Here is a 19,931-nt window from a genome sequence, read left to right as displayed (position 1 = left end):
TTGTACGCTGGGCATGTACGAATGAAAGAACGTCTCACAAGAATCTTAACTAAATTTACGTGAATAATGTATCACATTGTTTACCGTTTTAAAAATAATGTGTTCGAGTTTGCATTTGATCACAAAACATTGGTGATGAAAATACCATCTGTTTTTATCAAAGTGTCAAGTATTGTTTGTTATTGGCCCGATTAACATAAAATATGATGTGATGCCCAATAAGAAAATCAATGGGCCTATAAGGCTCAAATAACATGAAATGAGTGTACAAGGTCCAATAAGCATATAAATGGGTCATTAAGGCCCAATAAACATGAAATGTGTATACGAGGCCCAATTAAAGAATAAATGGGCCTATAAGGCCCAAGTAACACGTAATGAGTGAAAATGACTTAATTAGTCCGTTTGATATTATAATACATTGTTTTAGCTTAGTTAATATCAAGATGACATAAAATGCCTACTTTTTATTGAAATTGGCAATCTTGGCCCATTAAGCCGAGAATTTAGATTATAAGTCCATTTTTGATAAAAATGACACTTTAGGCCCATTAAGATCGAAAGTTTACATTTAAGGGCCCATTTTGAATAAAATGACATTTTTAGCCCATTTTTGTTAGAAATAATATTTTCGGCTGAAATATATTGGAAATGACATTTTAAGTCCATAAAGGCCAAAATTTACATTTTAGGCCCATGAAAACCAAGATTATCTAATTAAGGCCCATTTTTATGAAAGTTGACCATTTTAGCCCATTACAACCATGAGGGCCCAAATAGAAGCCCATTTTGTGAAAATTAACACTTTTGGCCCCTTTAAAACCATGAATATCATAAAGATCCATTTTTATCTAAAAATGACTCTTTTGGTCCTCTCAAAACCGTGAGTTAACATAAAGGCTTCACTTTTTGTTTATTTGTCAAATATGCCCCCTATATGGTTTTATTTAGTTTTCGAGTATTTCTTAACATGTTTGATCCTTTCAACTTCATAATAAGTGGTTTAGTTTACAAACATCACCAAGTATTAGTAGATATATTGAGTTTTATGAAGTTTTAACATGTTTTCATAACATAATCACAACATATAACATGAAAACACATACATACATGCATAGATACTTAGATCTAATACAAAAGCAACTTGTATCTCCCCAAAAAACATAGTAAAACCAAAAACAAGGGGATATGAACTCACCTTGGGTGATGGATTCAGTTTTGAAGAAGAGAAGGAGGTGTTTTCGGTCTAGCTTGTTCCCTTGATGAGATTTTCGGACTTATGAAGTTCTAAGAAGCAAGAAGAACGAAATGTATCGAATTAGGTTTAAAGCTTCACGAGTGAGTTTTGATTCGAATTGTCGTTGTTGAGTGAATATATTGCATTGTATCAACATTAGGGTTACAATGTATGCTACAAGTTAAATACACATGGATAAAATTTCCTAGCCCTAACATGCTAGTTGTGACATTTAAGAATGGTCCATGCATGTTCTAGTTGGATTATGTTGGGTATTAATGGATTAAGTGGGTTGTTGGGTCCCATTGAGTCATGTAAATGCATAAAGGTGCCGAATTTATGCATTAAGAGATTTTTTGGAAGATCTTCTGAGGATTTGATACAAGGACTTAACAGACTAAGTCGTCATTTGGATTTTGGAAAAGTTTCGGTTATGCCTCGCATAGCTAAAGGTACGCCTAATGTACCAAGCTAATTTCGTGATCTGGATTCCTCGAGTACGCCCCGCGTTTGCTATGGAGTTAGGCTTGGTATGAGTTTGGGCTTCACACTGTTAGGCCACTTCATTGGACTTGCTGTTTGGGCTTTTGGGCCATCTGAGATTTATTGTCGGTTAAGGAATTATTTGGGCTTTATAATAAGGCTCATACGGGATTGGGCCTAATTTGGAAAATTGGGCCTTTAGTAGGCTTTTTAGATCTTGTAGTTTTTGGGCCTTTTGGCTTTGGGCTTGGGCCTCAGTTTTGGTCCACGTTGGGTTAGGGGTAAAATTATCATTTTATCCCAAGTAAGGATTATAGATCATAGTTTGGAACCAAATTTCTAATTGGGCATCATTTTGGTGTTGATAACTTGGAAATTCGTTAGGGCAGCAACCAGGGATTTCTTTCAGCGAGCTTTTGCAGTCGAAGTGAGTTTCCTCACTATATTTTGCGGGTCGAAGGCACCAATGTCGGCTCATGGTTTGTTATGAAGAGTGCTAGATGTTTACGTGACTCTTGCATGTGTATGTGTTTGTATGCTTACTAGGTGGAGCCTGATGGTTATTCTGTATGCTAGTATCAGGTTATGCATATATGATTTGTATGTGGGCAGGGACCGATGATTGTGAAGTATGCTACTATCTTTTTGATTTTCACATATGTTTAAATGTTATATGATTATATGGTTATATGTTTATTGGGCGGGGCCCATTATGCGAGTGAGGGTGAGTCCCGTATCTCATTGGGCGGGGCTCGTTATGCGATTGTGGGCGAGGCCCGTATCTCATTTGGGCGGGGTCCGTTATGCGAGTGTGGGCAGGGCTCGCATATCATTTAGGCGGGTCCCGTTATATGATATGTATGGTATGTCGTAGTTTGGGGCACTCAGTAAGCTTTTTGCTTACAGTTTGTGGTTTATGGTTTCAAGTACTTCCGGTTCGTAAGGGACGGACCTGACTTGATTGCAATGCACACACCTATGTTTTTCCGCAACTTATGATTTTGGGATTTAATCTGATAATTATTAATTTGGAATACCTTAATGGTTGGATAAATGTAAATGGATGTTTGAATTTGTATATATTAAAAACAAAATTTTTACCCTTGATTTTCGGGATGTTACAGCAGTTGAAAGTGGGGACAGAAGACAATGACTTCTCTATTGCCATCACCGGAGAAAGGAGGAGCGGCTCACATGGTCTTGCTGGAGGGTTAGGTTTTTTGTGGTTGTTAGTAGTGATGAGAAAGATGGAGATGAAAGAAACTAGGAAAGGGAAAGGGAAGAGGGTGGGGGGGGGGGGTTCGATGGAGATATTTAATTATTATTTATTTTAATCTTAAAATAATTAACAAATAAAAGAAAAATAAAAAAGAAATTATTAAGGAAAAAATAGTCTTTTTATATATGGAGGGATGAAACATGCAATTTTTAACTAAACAGGAAACGATTCGAGTTAATTTTAAAAAATAAAGACTGAATGTTCTTTTTGACAAAATAAAGAATGAATGTTTTTTTTGACACACGATTCGCGTAATTTACTCTTAATGTAATTTACTGATTTAGCCATAAGATTTTCTTTTCCTACATATTTTTTTTCAATCTATCCAGACGTGTTTGTTTTGAACTGATTCCGTAGAAATTTGAAAGAATACGAAAAAAATTATAAAAAAAAATGTTTGGCTAAAAAATCATTTTAATAGATTTCTATTAAATTTAGTTAGACTTTGTAATTAAATGAAGTATCGTCCCTTGTGATAAACCCACAAATTAAACGAATCTTTCCTTAACAGTGAATATATACCCAAAGAATTGAAGATTCATTCCGTATATATCACCAATTAAAAACAAAAAACAAAAAAAACAAAATTAACCTCATACATAAACCTTTTATATAACATAAGCTTCTTTCAGATTGTCGCGCATTGCTTTAATTTCTTTGCCTCAACTCAACTTTGATATTGGTCGAATCAGGTATCATCGCCTCATTGCCAGGAAAGACATTTACACATCTGTTTTTTACTTTTATCAAATTCTCAGGTCTCAACAATTCTTGTTTTCTTGAATATTGCCTCATGACCATTTATTGTTTTAGAACCAAAACCCCATGGCCATGGCGATGACAAACCTTTTGTTGAAACCCCCGTCGATGATCATTGCCCCAAAACACAAACACACTCAACAGCCTCCTCTTTTTCGCTTTGAAAGGTGTTCTGTATATACTCCGCCAACATCCTCCTTCAAGATTCCTCGTCTTCATCTTTCTTTGACGCGTCCTGCAATTCCCATATCTGATATCTCTGGTCCTTAAGGTCAACTGGAATAATATTTATTTATTTTTTTCATATGCTGCATGCATGCATCTCGTAATTACTCTATTTTTCCGATTTTCCTCATATCCAGGAACGTATAAAGGGTTTTGGTGGCAACATAAACTGCGCTGATTTTTGGGGCCCTTTGTCGCGTTGATATGATGTGGTGCAAACGGATGAAAAGGTTCGTGGAGTGCACTTTTATTGTTAAATTATTCTTTCTTGCATGAAATTAGGTTTTCGCTCTTCCTCAACATTCATAAAACTCAAAATTGTACTCTCTTACAAGTCAAGTGAAAGGACTTGGTTTTGAATTCCAAAAGGGGCAAACGGTAGTAATACATTATACTATCTTTTCACTTTTGATGGTTGCATTATTTAACCTTTTCACTTTTGCTCAATGGCACAGAAGACCCTGTTTTTCACCTTTTTCCGTTTTGACACAACATTTTCCAATTTTTGTTCTGAAGATATTATGTGCATTTTTTTTCAAATTTGAACTATTTTGACATCACATTTTCCAACTCGACATGGCAAACCGGGTAATGGTCAAAATTGAACAAAATTGGAAAAAAAATATGTTCAGTTTAAAACAAAATATAATGCAATTTCAACATCGAAAAATAAAGCATTGTGTCTTTTGTCATTTGTCCTTCCAAAAACCAAAAGGAACAGTGTTGATTTTAGACATTCATCATAACTACAATTTGTAAAAGTTAAATGTTTGAACTTCTAGAATCAAAACTGATTATCTGCAACATCTTTGAAGTTACTAGGTCAATTGGTAGCCAAAGAAGTCAAAACTGTCAATTCAGTTGCAGAGACCAAAGGAAAAAAAGATGGTATGCAACTTTTGTACTTGTTTTCCCTTCAGGAGTTTTCATTCTTGAGTTACATTGCATTACATTACAGACAAGCAGGAGGCAAAAAGAAAAAGTCATAAAACAAGAAGGATGTCTGGTGGTGGTGGTGGTGGTAATCTAAGTCCAAAGGTATACGCGATTATAGTGGGAGCTTCTTTTTGTGTGGTTGTAGCAATTTTCTGTATTGTCATACCAAAACAACAAGCATCACGTTGCATAGTTGTCCCTTATTCTGATCTTGTTGATAGCATTGATGATGGTAGTGTGATACATGTTCGATTTGTGGAAGACTCCAAACAATTCTATTATAACACCAAATCATCAAATGAAACCCCACAAACTAAATCAGGTGGGCCACAAGGACTTTTGAATGCTTTTGTACCCACGTGGCAGTATAATACTACAAGGCTGGGGGACGATGTAGTTCAGCTTATTAAGGTGCTCAAAGATAAGAAAATCACATACAGCTCAGGCTCTGTCAACAAATGACTCCTTGTATGTAATGTTAAAGTCATCCGCTAGATGGATCGGGCTCTTTGTTTATTATTATCAGTTTTACCTTCACTTTCTACAAAATATTGGAAAAATGAGAAAGAGAGAACCGAGTAAGAAACTTTTCGTAACTTTCGATGACGTGGAAGGAGCTATGATGCTGCCAAAGCTGAACTTCTCGAGATAATTTACTAATTTGCACTTGCTTTATTAATTATTATAACTTGGGATTAATCCCGATTCCTACATGTTGAACTTTTGTACGTAGATTGTCTCATGCATTAAAAAAGATAGTAAATATATGAATCTTGGGGCGAAACTACCACGAGGGGTTCTGCTTACGGGTCCCACGGGAACCGGAAAAACATTGTTGGCCCGGGCGGTGGCCGGAGAAGCTGACGTGGCGTTTTTCTCGATTTCCGCTAGTGAATTGGTGGAGGTTTATGTCGGGACCGGGGCTGCCCGTGTTCGAGAGCTTTGCGGGAGGCAAGAAAACGTTCGCCTTCTATTATTTTCATTGATGAGATAGATGCTGTTGGAGGAGAACGTGGAAGCAGTTCGAATAGTGAACGTGACCAAACTTTGAACCAGGTAAAAATATAACCTTCCTTTTTCATTTATTGGCCATGGTCATGGTCAAAGTCAAACAAATAGTTGTTGAAATAAAATGTGGTGTTTTAATGTCATGTGTTAAGCTTTTGACTGAGATGGATGGGTTTGAGAAGAGTTCAAATGTGGTGGTTATAGCTGCTACAAACAGACCCGAGTCACTGGATTCTGCTTTGATGAGACCGGGTCGGTTTTCCAGAAAAGTGGTTGTGGGTGAACCGGATGAAGATGGAAGACGAAATATTTTTGGTTTATATATGGAAGAGGTGCCCATAAAGGAGGAGGACAAAGATGACATTTGTGACCTTGTTGCTTCACTTACACCCGGGTTAGTAGGGGCTGATCTTGAAAATATAGCTAATGAATCCATACTTCTTGCTGCTCGTAGAGGTTTGTTTGTGCTAAAACTTAACATTTTTGTAAGTGTATAGACATAGCGATGTGTTGATTATGTTTTGGGTATGTTGTTAGATTGTGATTTTGTGACCAAGGAGGATGTTCTTCAAGCTGTTGAGAGGGCCACAACTAGAGGCAGAGGCAGACCCATAAACAAATATCAGAAGTTGTACAATTTTTTCTTGGAGGCTACACGCCTACACTTACGTTAAATAAAAAGATTTTGAAAAGAAGTTACACTTCATCGGAAAATTCGAAGGGTTGCCCGAGTACAACCAATATTTGTAATGACATCGGAAAGGGTGCATTTAATTCCATGGTGGATCCGTGGGATTTAAATTTTAAACTAATTAACTAGGATTCATTCAAGATGGCTCATTCGATTTTGGTTTTATTAGATTTTGTGTTTCTTGAACGTATGTACATTTTTTGGCACAGTGGAGATAGGTTGTCGACAGTATGTGTTAGACTAAATCTAACCAAAATGACTAAAATGATTGTATATGGGGTCAGCTCCAAAAATAAACAAATTTTGGATTTGATTACTTCAAGATTTTGGAAAAAAGCCTCAATTAGTGGAAGACTCGAATCATATAAAATGGAAATTATATCAATAAATTTTCCTAACTAGTATTATTAACCATTACTTTACGAATTTGACACTTTTTTTTTTTTTTTTTTTTTTTTTAAATCTTTTTTTATTCCAAACGGATATATATATATATATATATATATATATATATATATATATATATATATATATATATATATATATATATATATATATATATATATATATATATATATATATATATATACATATATATATATTAAGCCTCAATTAGTGGAAGACTTGAATCATATAAAATGGAAATTATATCAATAAATTTTCCTAACAAGTATTATTAACCATTACTTTTCGAATTTGACACCTTCTTGGCTGTTTTTTTTTATTTATTTTTTATTCCAAACGGATATATATATATATATATATATATATATATATATATATATATATATATATATATATATATATATATATATATATATATATATATATATATATATATATAGATAGGTTATAGGTTAAAAAATGGTAGAATGTTTGAGTATTTATAGGTTAAGAAAATGGAAAGAATATATATATATATATATATATATATATATATATATATATATATATATATATATATATATATTCTTTCCATTTTCTTAACCTATAAATACTCAAACATTCTACCATTTTTTAACCTATAACCTATATTTTTCTCCACAAAATGTCATCATCTTCATCATCCGATTCGACGGCTGGAAGAGGCTAAGTTTATCGGTTCCATCATGGCAAAAACGGTTGCATACTATCAAAACCGATTAGGTGAAACATCACGTGCACGATCTAACCTAAGAAAACCGCCGTTGCGTAGAAATCATGAAGCTGGACACGATCGCCTTATAGAAGATTATTTTGTAGATGATGTCATCTACGCTGTAAAGTTTCGACGTCGGTTCCGGATGAGGAAGGAACTATTCTTACGTATTGTTGGCGATTTGGAAGGTTGCTTTCCATATTTCCGATGGAAAATGGAATGAAGGCGGAAAAAATGTTTCTCCCTCATTCAAAAATGCACGGCTTCAATTCGTCAGCTAGCATACGGCATGGGCGCAGACAAATGAGACGAATATTTTAGGATGTCAGAGCGTACCATGCGAGAGTGTGTGTACAAGTTCTGCAAAGCGATCCGTTTGGTTTATGGGCAACGATATTTGCGCAAACCAACTATCAATGATATCCACCAATTGTACGCGGTGCATAAATGCAAGCATGGATTCCCTGGAATGCTAGGTAGTATCGATTGCATGCTTTGGAGTTGGTCATTATGCCCCAACGCTTGGCGTGGTCAGTACATGCGAGGCGACCACAAAGAGCCGACGATCATTCTAGAGGCTATCGCATCACATGATCTTTGGATATGTCATGCATTCTTTGGTCCAACTGGTGCAAACAATGACATCAATGTGCTAGACCAGTCGCCGATATTCAACGATATCTACATTAGAAAGTCGCACGATGTACCTTTTGAAGCAAATGGGGTAGCATATAAGCGTGGATACTATCTTACTGATGGTATATATCCTCCCTTGTCTGTTTTTGTGAAATCGTTTACATGTCCTAATGAAACGAAAAGGAAAAAGTTTAAAGAGGCGCAAGAGTCAGCTAGGAATGATGTGGAGCAAACATTTGGTGTACTCAAGAGACATTGGCAAGTACTAACGGTCGGGGCAAGGTCATATGAGGTGAAAAAGTTACAACACGTAATGTATGCATGTATCATATTGCATAATATGATTCTTGAAGACGAAAGAAGAGCGATATGCTGATACAACGAAAATGAAGTTTTGCCAAATGTCGAAGGAGTAGCCGTTGGTACACAAGAGTATAGGGTGAATAAAAGAGAATTACACAATCGCGACATTCATCACGCCCTTCGTGCTAATTTGGTGGAGTACATTTATAGGGCTCATATTTAGCCCCCATTAACGTTTTGTCACGATGATTTGTTTGACGAATCAGACGAAGATTCTGATATGTTCGTCGAGAGTGAAGATTCCAACGACGAGAATGACACTGGGGAGAATGATGCAGACGATCCAGGCGATGACGAGGACGATGAGGCCGATGACGAAGACAACGATTCCGAGTGACGTATTTTGGTTTAAATAAATTAGGATATTAGTTATGTTTTCTATGTTGTGGGTTGTTTGATTTTTTTTTTTTTTTTTTTTTTTTTTTTTTTTTTTTTGCATTTTTTTCTACTTATTTAAATATCAGGTTTAATGTAATTTTTATTTTATTGATGAAATGCTTTTTATTTTTAATTAAATTTTATGTTTGATATTAATTTAAAAATTATAAATCATAAAAAAATTAATTGTATTTAATAAAAAAAAGTTAGGGAAGTGTGAGGGAAAAATAAAAAATTAATTTTATTTTTCCCACCAATTCCTTGGCTTTTTTTTTTTTGAATTGGCAAATCTAATCTACTCCTAAGCTAAAAACACCTATTCCACATATGTCCACAACGAGATTTGAACCCTCGACCTCAAAGAGGGAGGACACCACCTGATACCGCTGGACTACAAGCATTTTGGTGGCTTTTAGGTGAGACACAGGAAAGTGAGAGAAAAGAGGTATGACTCACAAAAAGTGAGGGAAACTTCATTCCCACACCCTCTAGTCTAAATAATAGGTTTATTTATACTTATTCATCAAAACAGAAAAATAGCATCATACTGCTTAGACCGGAAGGAATGGAAGGGAAGCTTCCTTCACTCTTTGTGGGTCATACCCTCCTTTCCCTCACCTAAAACCCAAGGAATGGGTGAGAAACCCTTCCCCACTCTTTCTTTTATTAAATAAAAATAAATTTTTTTGTTGTAAATTATAATTTTTAAATTAATACTAAACATAAAATTTAATTAAAAATAAAAAGCATTTCATTAATTAAAATAAAACTTACATTAAACCTAAAATTTATAAAACTAGAAAATTTAAAACACACACACACACACATAAAGTAAAAATCAAACAAACCAACAACGACCTATGAAAAATATTTTTTCAGAATTTTTTCCCTCTTCTTCATGACGAGCTCGAGAGCCGGTCCCGAGAGATGATCGACGTTTTCTATCAAAAACTTCATGTCCTCCATTTCTTGTCTTTCCGCCCGCTCATTTTTTCCTTGTTTCTTCTTTTTCTTTGTCGAAAGCCAAACGTTCGGAGAAATTTAGATTATATCGATCAAACGACGATGTTATCTTCCACATTTCGTCAATATCCATGCTGAAATCAGATGCACTCGAAGAAGTCCATTTTCCTTTTCTCTTCGCTTTCTCCCTTCCCATCGGACGGATAATTTCTTCTAGCTCGAGTTCGTCGTCCTGATTTAAATCTAGACCGACCCGAGCATTGGAGGAGAGTGTGTAACCACTAGAGCCTGTTTCGTCCGCTTTGATTGTTGGACTCCAAAAATAAAATCTTGCTCGTATTTTTTCCATCTAGGACTTTAGACCAATAATTTCTAACAATCGTCCCACTTGAATGGTTTTCCGACTTCCTCAAGGTAAAATTGCAACGCTTCTTGAAGTATTTGTTCGTCGCCTTGGCCGTTTTTTCATTGGGTTTTTAGTTTGTTGTACAACCCATTTATTTTTGAAACCCCCTTTGCTATTTCTTGAAACTTCGAATTAAGTTGATGTTTCGTACGGTAGTCGTCACCTTTTTCTAGCTCCTCTCGAAATCGTTCTAAAATGCGAAACCAAAAATGGTCTCCCGGTTGTGTGTTTCCGTGAATCGAATCTTCAGAAATGTCAACCCAAGCTTTGACCAAAACTAGCTCTTCGTGTGGAAGCCATGTTGTCAACTTTTGTCTTCCCGGTTGCGTGACACCCTCGCATGCTTGTTTTTCCCTTTTACATCTTTGTAGGGGTTGTGTTGGTTAAGTTTCGGGAACCATGTCTTCTTCTTCCGTGTCATTCGACTCATCGATAAGTTGGTGTTGTTGTTGGGTTTGGGTTTGGGTTTGAGTTTGAGTTTGTGGTTGAGGTTGATTTAGCGATTGTTGATCCGGAAACACAACAAACTTTGAAAACATTTGCGGGGGAACATTTGGAACTTGCATCGGGTAATAGTCCAACATTTTGGTATTGAAATTGTAGTGGGGATTGAATTGGAGCATCGATTTGGGGCGGTAAACTCCTTGCGGGGATGAATCGATAGCAAAAATGTTTCGAGAAGGGATGTTTATACTCGAACCATGGCTTTTTATTCCTTCGATCGGAAGTTGAAGTTTGATTGTCGGGATTATTTTTTTTAGAAGAAAATAAAGAGAAAAGAGGGTAGTGTGAATATTGTTTGATGTTAAATATGTATGTATTTATAGGTGTGGAAAAAGGTTAAAAAAAAAAGAGTTAGCCATTGCAGCCAAATTTTTTTTTTACTTTTTACGGTTTAATTTCAAAAAAGAAAAGAAAAATTACAACCAATCGCAGCAAGAGAGAGAGAGAGAGAGAGAGAGAGAGAGAGAGAGAGAGAGAGAGAGAGGGAGAGGCTCCCCTCTCCGTTTCCCGCACCTCCCTTCCCCGCACCGATGGTGCGGTGTTCCGCCGGGTGGAAAGGTTCCCGTAGGGCTTCCCCGCTCCCACTCCGTCCGACCTTAGACCAGAAAGAGTGGGAGGGAAGCTTCCCTCACTTTTTGTTAGCCATACCCTCATTTCCCTTACTTTTCTTTCCCTCATCTAAAACCTAAGGAATGGGTGGGAAGCCCTTCCCTCACTTTTTTTTTTAATTAAAATTATTTTTTTGTTATGAATTATAATTTTTAAATTAATACTAAACATAAAATTTAATTAAAAATAAAAAGCATTTCATTAATTAAAATAAAACTTACATTAAACCTAAAATTTAAAAAACTAGAAAAAAAAACATACACACAAACTAAAAATGAAACAAACCAACAACGACCCACGGAAAATATTTTTTCAGAATCTTTTTCCTTTTCTTCATCACGAGCTCGAGAGCCGGTCCCGAGAGATAATCGATGTTTTCCATCAAAAACTTCATGTCCTCCATTTCTTGTCTCTCCGCCCGCTCTTTTTTCCTTGTTTCTTCTTTTTCTTTGTTGAAAGCCAAACTTTCAGAGAAATTTAGATTATATCGATCAAACGACGATGTTATCTTCCGCATTTCGTCAATGTCCACGCTGAAATCAGATGCACTCGAAGAAGTACCTTTTCCCTTTCTCTTCGCTTTGTCCCTACCCATTGGCCGAACAATTTCTTCTAGCTCGAGTTCGTCGTCCTGATTTAAATCTAGACCGACCTGAGCATCGGAGATGGTTGTGTAACCATTAGAGCCCGTTTTCGTCCGCTTTGATTGTTGGACTCCAAAAATAAAATCTTGCTCGAATTTTTTCCACCTAGGAATTCGGACCAATAATTTCCAACAATCGTGCCACTTGAATGGTTTTCTGACTTCTTCAAGGTAAAACTGCAACGCTTCTTGAAGTATTGTGAATACATAACCAATCCACACATATTAGTCTTACCTCATAGATACTCCCATAACTATGAACGACTATGGACATTTAGAATAACCTAGTTATTCAATGATTAAGCATACTAATATAGAACACAACAATTTTTTTTAATGAAAGACTATATCCAATACAGGGGCGGACGTAGAAATATGTAGTAGTAGGTGCAAAAACAAAAAAATTCAGTCGCATATAATAACATAAAAAAATTAAGAGTGAATTAAATATAACAAACTAGAGTAGAAAAGCTTCATTAAAGACAAATCCATCATTTCATGAACATGTTCTTGGTCTCGTCGGAGTTTGTTTCCATGTTGTGGTTGTACAAAATTTTGAAGGCATTATTACCAAAAAATGCGTTCTCATGGTGGTAAGAAAGTTTTCAATCATTTTTAAAAATTGAAATAAAATGTTATCTAATCTCCATAAAATTTCATTCTCATGGTGGTAAGGAATCATCCACTGAATGTGTGTAATGTGGAAGGAAGATTATACTATGATTTTGATGGCTAGATATTTTTGGGGGCTAGTAACAAAAGATAAATTAAAAGGAAAAGTAAGGTTAAAATAAAAAAGAAAATTGTTAAGAGCAGGAGTTGAACTTGAGACCCATTACAAACGAGAACCTTAAGATGCATTTCAAACCAACTCAACTACCAAACCTTTCATTTAAATTTTAAATTACAATAATAATATAGTTGTTTTCTAGGTGCACACTAATAAAAAACAATTTTTTTACACTAATACGGAAAAATCTAGTAGTTGCACGTGCAACCCCGTGCACCACTACAAATCCGCCCATGATCCAATATATCAACTCCTTACAATATAAGTTGCTTGTACTTTTCTAATATCCAAATACTAAATTTCAATCAAACACATCCACTTAGGACAAAAAGTCCTATAACACTAGTGTGACTTTCATGCTTTAGCTAATTAAGGAACTTTGTTAATTAGATTCTACAAACTTGATTTGTATAAACTTTGCGAATACAAACATTTTCAGTTTTACATATATAACTCATATATAGAGAAAACTATTAAGAATATTTTAGATGCTTAAATATGACTTAGATATCAGTACTTGCATAATGAGATTATTTATAGTCATAATGAACTATACATTAAGCATCTATGTATGTTGTTCCGTGAATAGAAATGTATTCTAACTCTAATGTCTAACTCTGATGTCTAACTGTCGATGCAACTTTTTCCTTCATTTAAAGCGAGGACAATCCTAATTTATGATTAAGAGTCATCTCAATCTATTTGGAAGTTCAACATACATGTAAAAACTTAAACGTAGCTTTCTTTCAAATACTCTATATATTAGGAATATTTCTTTAGTTCTCTCAAGTACTTTAAAATGCTCTTATAAGTCATACCATGACTTTTTCTCAGATTATACTGATATCAAATTATAGTAATTATTGATATCAAATCATAGTAATTAGATTATGCATACAAATGGATTTACATACAAATGGATTTCTTGATTTTGTTATGTGTGAAAGAAATTAGGGGTTTTGTTTTATGAAATCTGAGATAGCTGCTTCCTTTGTTTGGTTTGGCTTTTTGATTGATTATGTATTCACAATATATTTATAAGATGTACTTCTTACTTGGAAGTTTTTTATTTTTTGGGAAGGTTCGTTGAATTGGATACGTAGATGACGTCGCATCAGATCACTCTCCTAAAAGAGTAGATAAAGACACAAACAAGGTCTCTAGGTGTTAACTCCATTGTTACTAGATTTGGAAACGAGTTCAAAGCTTTAGGCTCAAATGATGAGAAGTAAGATCCATTTTTTATGCGTTTTCAGATTCTTGATTCGTATGCAATGGTAACACTCAAATTTTTTTTAAATGGCAGCATAGGGTGTGTTACGAAGGCATCCACGCAGAAAAAGGCAACAGAGTCTCATCTTGCATAATGGTCGTTTTCTGAGGATGGTTTGCTTAATTTGGAGGATGAAGGGTGTGCAGAAAAGCAACAATATTGTAGTCGTTGCTTCAAATATTCTCAGAAATTTCTCTTTTATACCAGAAAATGAAGTCATTATGGGCCAAAATAGCCATTGTTTGGAGACAATCTTTGAGTGCATTGAGTTCCATGTTTGTGGGGAGATGAAAAATGTTGAATTTTAAGATTAATGAGATGGCTGTAAATACGCAAGTATGTTTTTGATATAGGTGTCCAAGTATCATAGAAACCTTCAGGGTACCTTTATTTCCTGAAGTTCATTGAGTACATATTATAGACAGAGACCTTCTAGTAACTGATCTTCTGAGTTTCGCAAGGCGGACGATTGCTTTATCACATCCAACCAACGATTTGTGGCAATATAGGTTTGATCCCATTGTCGGTTCTATTTCTTCCCTTCCGTTCTCACTCTACTTTTCCCTTATAAGTCTTATTTTCTCTTCCGGCTGACTCTATGTTATTGACTTCAACCTTCTGAGTTTCCCAGCCCATGCAACTTCGATTCATCATGTATATTTCTTTTTCAGTTTCTTATTACCATGTTTATTGATTCAATTTTGGTTCAAAGAATGATGATTTTTTTTTTTGTGTGTGTGTGTGTGGGTATACATATTTGTGTGTTGAACCCCGTAAAATTTTGGATTGCTAAAAGCTTATAATTTTCATAATTTGGTCTCTTTCAATTTAGAATTGATGGCACTAGGGTAGTTTCTCTAATCTCTTCTTTCTTTTTCTAAAAATTTAATTACATTTTTATTATATTTTTGTAAACAAATAATTGTTACAGAGTGTTGAAATGAGTTTGTGCCTGAAAAAAGTACTTAGGTTTAACCGCCCCTCTTATTGTTTGTTGTAAGGCTTTATAACCTCAGTTATGTATTATAATATGATCATGATGATATGATCGTATGATTTTACTTAGTCACTCAAATGAATAAATGCGGGTTTTTTTTATTGATTTATTGATATGAGTTTGTTGTATAGGTTTGATATCGAATAACTAGTGTACGGTCACAATGAGAGGTTGGGCAGGAGGGTGGTACTGGACTCTTTCAATGTGATTTCTGGAAAGGTTATCTTTTTTTTTTTTTTTTTTTTTTTTAAAGTTTATATTCATATAATCTTGCTTTGAGTGTATTATTTGTTTTAACGCATCACTTCCGAAAGCATTTCCAACCAAATGCCTTTTGGAACAAGCTTTTGATTAAGGGGAAAAATTGAACCAGAAAATAAGGCAGAGGCAAATTTGTCCGATGGAACCCAAAAACAACTAAGGGAAAAAGAGTACTATGCCTTCAAAGACGCAAGAGCCAAAGTGGATCTGAAGAGTGAAACTGTTGTTTTATGGAAAGATAGCCCTCCAAAGCTGAAGCAAGCATTATATCAAAAAACAAGTTTAATCTTTTAGCAAAATTATGAGAAACAAGTGCATGTGGAGATTGACGATGAAGAGTTCTTGCTATTCACTCCCATTTTGAGATAAATCAACCAAGGTTAGGGATATCACTCAACACGGTGGCTTTCTTATTATATATATATATATATATATATATATATATATATATATATATATATATATATATATATATATATATATATATATATATATATATATATATAGTAACATAGCCTCATTTTCAAATCCTGTTTGCAAAATCAATAACATTTTTTAAATGTCCTTTTTGTTTCATGTAAAGTAATCCCAAAGCCAACAAACTTTTAAACAATTTCATTTATTTCATGTAAAGTGCCATGTGGTCGTGGATATTTCTTTCCTGGAGTTTTTGTACCTCTCAAAAATTGCTTTTTTATTTTAACATGAGAAACTATCATTGTTATTGACCACTTGGGGTTGTTGGCTTTTGTAGCGGCGTCGTTGATTTAATCAAGAAGAGCACTGGAATGCATAACTGGAAACAACCCGTTTAGCTCCAATTTTTCAAAAATATTGAATTATTTTTTTTTTTAAACTTTGCATCAATGACGGTGCAGGTAATATTTATATCACTCGTATAATTTTTTAATTTTTTTTTATCTTTTTTCATAAAGTTGTAATGATTGATTAAAAAAAATTACAGGTTAAGGTGTTGGGAAAGAAGGGAAATTCGTACTCAGATTATCAATACAAGTTTGATCAACTCTGTGTTCAAAAATGCATGCTACTAGGAAGCAATAACGAAGCATTATTGGTGGTAATACAGTAACATGTGAGTATGAGGACTTGAACTGCAATTAACTCTATCATGTAGCCAAGAATAATTTTACTGATTGGAGTTGAAATTTGGAAAATGGGAAGTAGCTCTTGCTGAGAAAAATTGAATGGTATGGAGACACGGACAAAATGGTCATTTAAATGCAGAGCTCAACACGTATAAATAGTAGGGATACATGACACATGCAAATCAATTTTATTTGAATTTGATTTACTGTTTATTTTTTTATTACATAAAATTAGTTGACGTAACAATATTTTGAGAATAGAGCTTCCAATAGTAATAATTTCATGCCCAAGTGACATTAAAGAAGTCGATGGATGAATGGGTGTAAAATTAGGAAAAGACGCGTTGACACAATTGGCAAACAATTGGCAAGATGGCAACTGCATCAATATGATTTTTTTTTTTTGGCTTTTCTTGCATTTGCACTCTCTTCTCTGGTATTTGGTTATAATCTTTGTACTTAGAGTTCTCTTTGATCTTTGATTTCTCTAAATTTAAATTGTAAAGAGGTTGTATAAGCCAATAGTTGTCTTAATGAAAATAATACAACCTGTTCTTGCTAAAGTTTGCAACCTTTTTTAATTTGAAATGTAGGAGCTCCTATTGTTCTTTTTAAAGCAACATCCAACCTTCAATCCAAGAAAAAATCTCCTTTTGCTGATACATTATTTGCCAAATATCCGTCTATAAATTTTCTCAAGGTACGATTATCGAGAAGTGTTGGAATCCTTTGTCCGCAATTTAGATGCTAAATGACGAAATCGTAAATTTCCATGTGCACAATTATGATTTGCGTTGCTTGAAGTGGGGAATCCTAAATCACCTACTTCCGGTCCAACCACTTCAAATCCATAATATGATAACAAAAATTACCATATTAATCCACGAAAATGTGTTTTTTTAAACGTATTTATTATTATATATAATTTTATGTGCATATTTTTCTTTGAGGAAACGTCTACAACCTGCCCTTTTGACTAGTTACAGCCGGAGACACGCAATATCTTAATAGGATTGTTGATTTCAAATTCAGTAGAATTGCAGGAACTTGTTTTTACTTCATCATCATTTGTATTAGATGGGTTTGAATGTTGTTTATTCAAGTACAAGTAATATGTTATTTCTGCATTTAATTTACCATTTCGACCCACACAACACTACGCATCTAGTATGATATTAAAACTCTATAACATCTTTATTAGTTACAAAAACTGAAAGAAGATAAATCATAACTGTTGACCACTTTCAGATTCATTCTCTAATAAAGTTAATTCAATCATATAATATTATACTTATTTAGGCTAAAGGAGTGATGTATTTTTTCACAATGGTAAAAGAGGTTTCCTAGATTTCACACAATTTTTTGCGGTTTTTATATTTTTTTTACTTATGATTTATGAACTTAAGTGTAATGATGTTTTTAAGTACTAATTTTTCTCTCTTTTTTTTTAATTCAATAATATAAAAATAAATAAAACAAAAAAGAAAAATGAATTAAATAACATAAAATTTCTTATGATTTTAAAACAGATTAACGTTTAGTAATAATTTATAATTTTCTAATATATTTGTCATTTTTATTAAAGAATTTTCAAAAAGATATGAAAGAAATATTAAGATGGATATAGATTTGTAAAAGTGAGTATGTTTTGAGATAGAAAACAAATTTAAACCAATATCATTAACGATTCCTCACAAAATAAGCTAAAATATTCCTTTTTTTTTTTTTTTTAATGTAATTGACATTCGGTAGGGGGCAATATAGAAGTTGGAAATATCATCAACAATGGCATCTTGTTAATTATAATTATACAAAGCTCTTAATTTTAAGTTGATTGGAGCCATTTTTTAAGTTGTTTGGAGCCAAAGCAACCGTGTCTGCATGTCATAAGATGAAGTCAGGTATAACCGTAAGATAATTATATATGGAAACTTAAAACCCCATTCACCTATCTTCGTTCCCTATCCTTTTTCTTTAACCCCTTCCTCCATCGATTATGTTTTATAATTAAAATTTGTGAAGCATGCATGCCTGTTCACCAGAAACATTATGTTCTTTCGTGTCATTCATCAAGAAATTAAGGTGAGGTGTTCTTAATATACATAGCGATTGTTTCTGTGAGTTCCTCTTCCTCGTTTGTGTGTTTACTTGAGAAAGCTAGAAACAATGGAGCAGTATCAAATACTGAAGGAAATTGGGAGTGGATCATATGGGGTTGTCTGGGGAGCATGGGATGAACACAGTGATGAAGTGTTTGCCATCAAGAAACTGAAAAAGAGGTGCAACTCGGTCAAAGAATACATCAACTTGACAGAAGTCAAGGCACTGCGCAAGATGAATCACCCAAACATCATAAAGCTCAAGGAAATCATCAAAGAAGACGACAGTTTGTACTTGGTGTTTGAATACATGGAATGCAGTCTATGCGAGCGTATGACATGCAGGAAGAAGCCTTTTTCAGAGGACGAGATTAGAGACTTGTGCTTCCAAATCTTTCAAGGTCTGGCATACATGCACGACAACGGCTACTTTCATCGTGACCTCAAACCGGAGAACCTTCTTGTTTCCAAGGATGTATTAAAGATTGTTGATCTTGGTCTAGCTCGTGAGATAAATGGCAAACCGGCCACTGATAATATTGGGTCCCGCTGGTATAGTGCCCCTGAAGTTCTTCTTGGGCAAGAATATGATTCTTCAGTTGATATGTGGGCAATAGGTGCAATCATGGCAAAACTATTTACACGCCACCCACTCTTTCCTGGTAAACATGACGGAGATCAAATGTATAAAATATGCAGTGTGATCGGCAGTCCAACAGAAACCACATTGAGCATGGTAAATAGTAACTATCAGTTCCCACAACATCCTGGTGTCCAACTTTCTTCGCTGTTACCATCAGCAAGCCTGGAAGCACTTGATCTGATTGCCACGCTTCTTTCATGGAATCCATCCGTGAGGCCGACAACTATGGAGGCACTTGAGCATCCTTTCTTCTATCCTTGTTACTGTTAGTCAATGTTGACCATGTAATCAGGAGAATAAGAGGGACACGTGGGAGTGTTGCCAAGTAAAAGAACGTTGCTGATTTATCTGCTTTCAGTTTTATTTCTAGTCTATTTAAAGTTCAGTTGTTTTAGCTATTTTGAATGTAACTTTTCCAGCTTTCAATCATTCAATAAAACAAGCATTTGGCTAACTGTCTTCTATCTTTTCTTCTCGTTTGATTTGCCAATTTGCCAATAATTG

The 19,931-nt window shown here is 34.5% G+C and overlaps 1 protein-coding gene and 2 pseudogenes across 2 annotated transcripts; all 3 read left to right on the top strand.

Annotated features, from left to right (window-relative positions):
- Positions 1–4,982: 4,982 nt before the first annotated feature.
- LOC145046588 (putative inactive ATP-dependent zinc metalloprotease FTSHI 3, chloroplastic) lies at positions 4,983–6,779 on the top strand (annotated as a pseudogene). The gene is made up of 4 exons (XR_013682031.1): positions 4,983–5,565; positions 5,651–5,975; positions 6,080–6,383; positions 6,465–6,779. The product of XR_013682031.1 is annotated as a putative inactive ATP-dependent zinc metalloprotease FTSHI 3, chloroplastic (transcript).
- Positions 6,780–8,093: 1,314 nt separating this feature from the next.
- LOC145046587 (uncharacterized) lies at positions 8,094–9,092 on the top strand. The gene is made up of 2 exons (XM_078994873.1): positions 8,094–8,715; positions 8,962–9,092. Exons 1-2 carry the CDS (start codon positions 8,094–8,096, stop codon positions 9,090–9,092), a joined length of 753 nt encoding a protein of 250 aa, XP_078850999.1.
- Positions 9,093–18,848: 9,756 nt separating this feature from the next.
- On the top strand, positions 18,849–19,697 carry LOC144997607 (cyclin-dependent kinase F-4 pseudogene; annotated as a pseudogene).
- The last annotated feature ends 234 nt before the right edge of the window (positions 19,698–19,931 follow it).

This window comes from Lactuca saligna, chromosome 5, assembly GCF_052625555.1.
Source record: "Lactuca saligna cultivar CGN05327 chromosome 5, ASM5262555v1, whole genome shotgun sequence".
Lineage (NCBI taxonomy): Eukaryota > Viridiplantae > Streptophyta > Magnoliopsida > Asterales > Asteraceae > Lactuca > Lactuca saligna.
Note: the sequence above shows the minus strand (reverse complement) of the source record. Positions and strands in the feature narration are given on the sequence as shown.

Excerpts from the sequence above, each read along its gene's own strand:
- LOC145046587 (XM_078994873.1), top strand. The coding sequence starts at position 8,094 with ATGCGAGAGTGTGTGTACAAGTTCTGCAAAGCGATCCGTTTGGTTTAT. Across the intron at positions 8,716-8,961 it reads ACAACACGTAATGTATGCAT|ACGAAGATTCTGATATGTTC; the intron begins GTATCATATTGC and ends TTGACGAATCAG.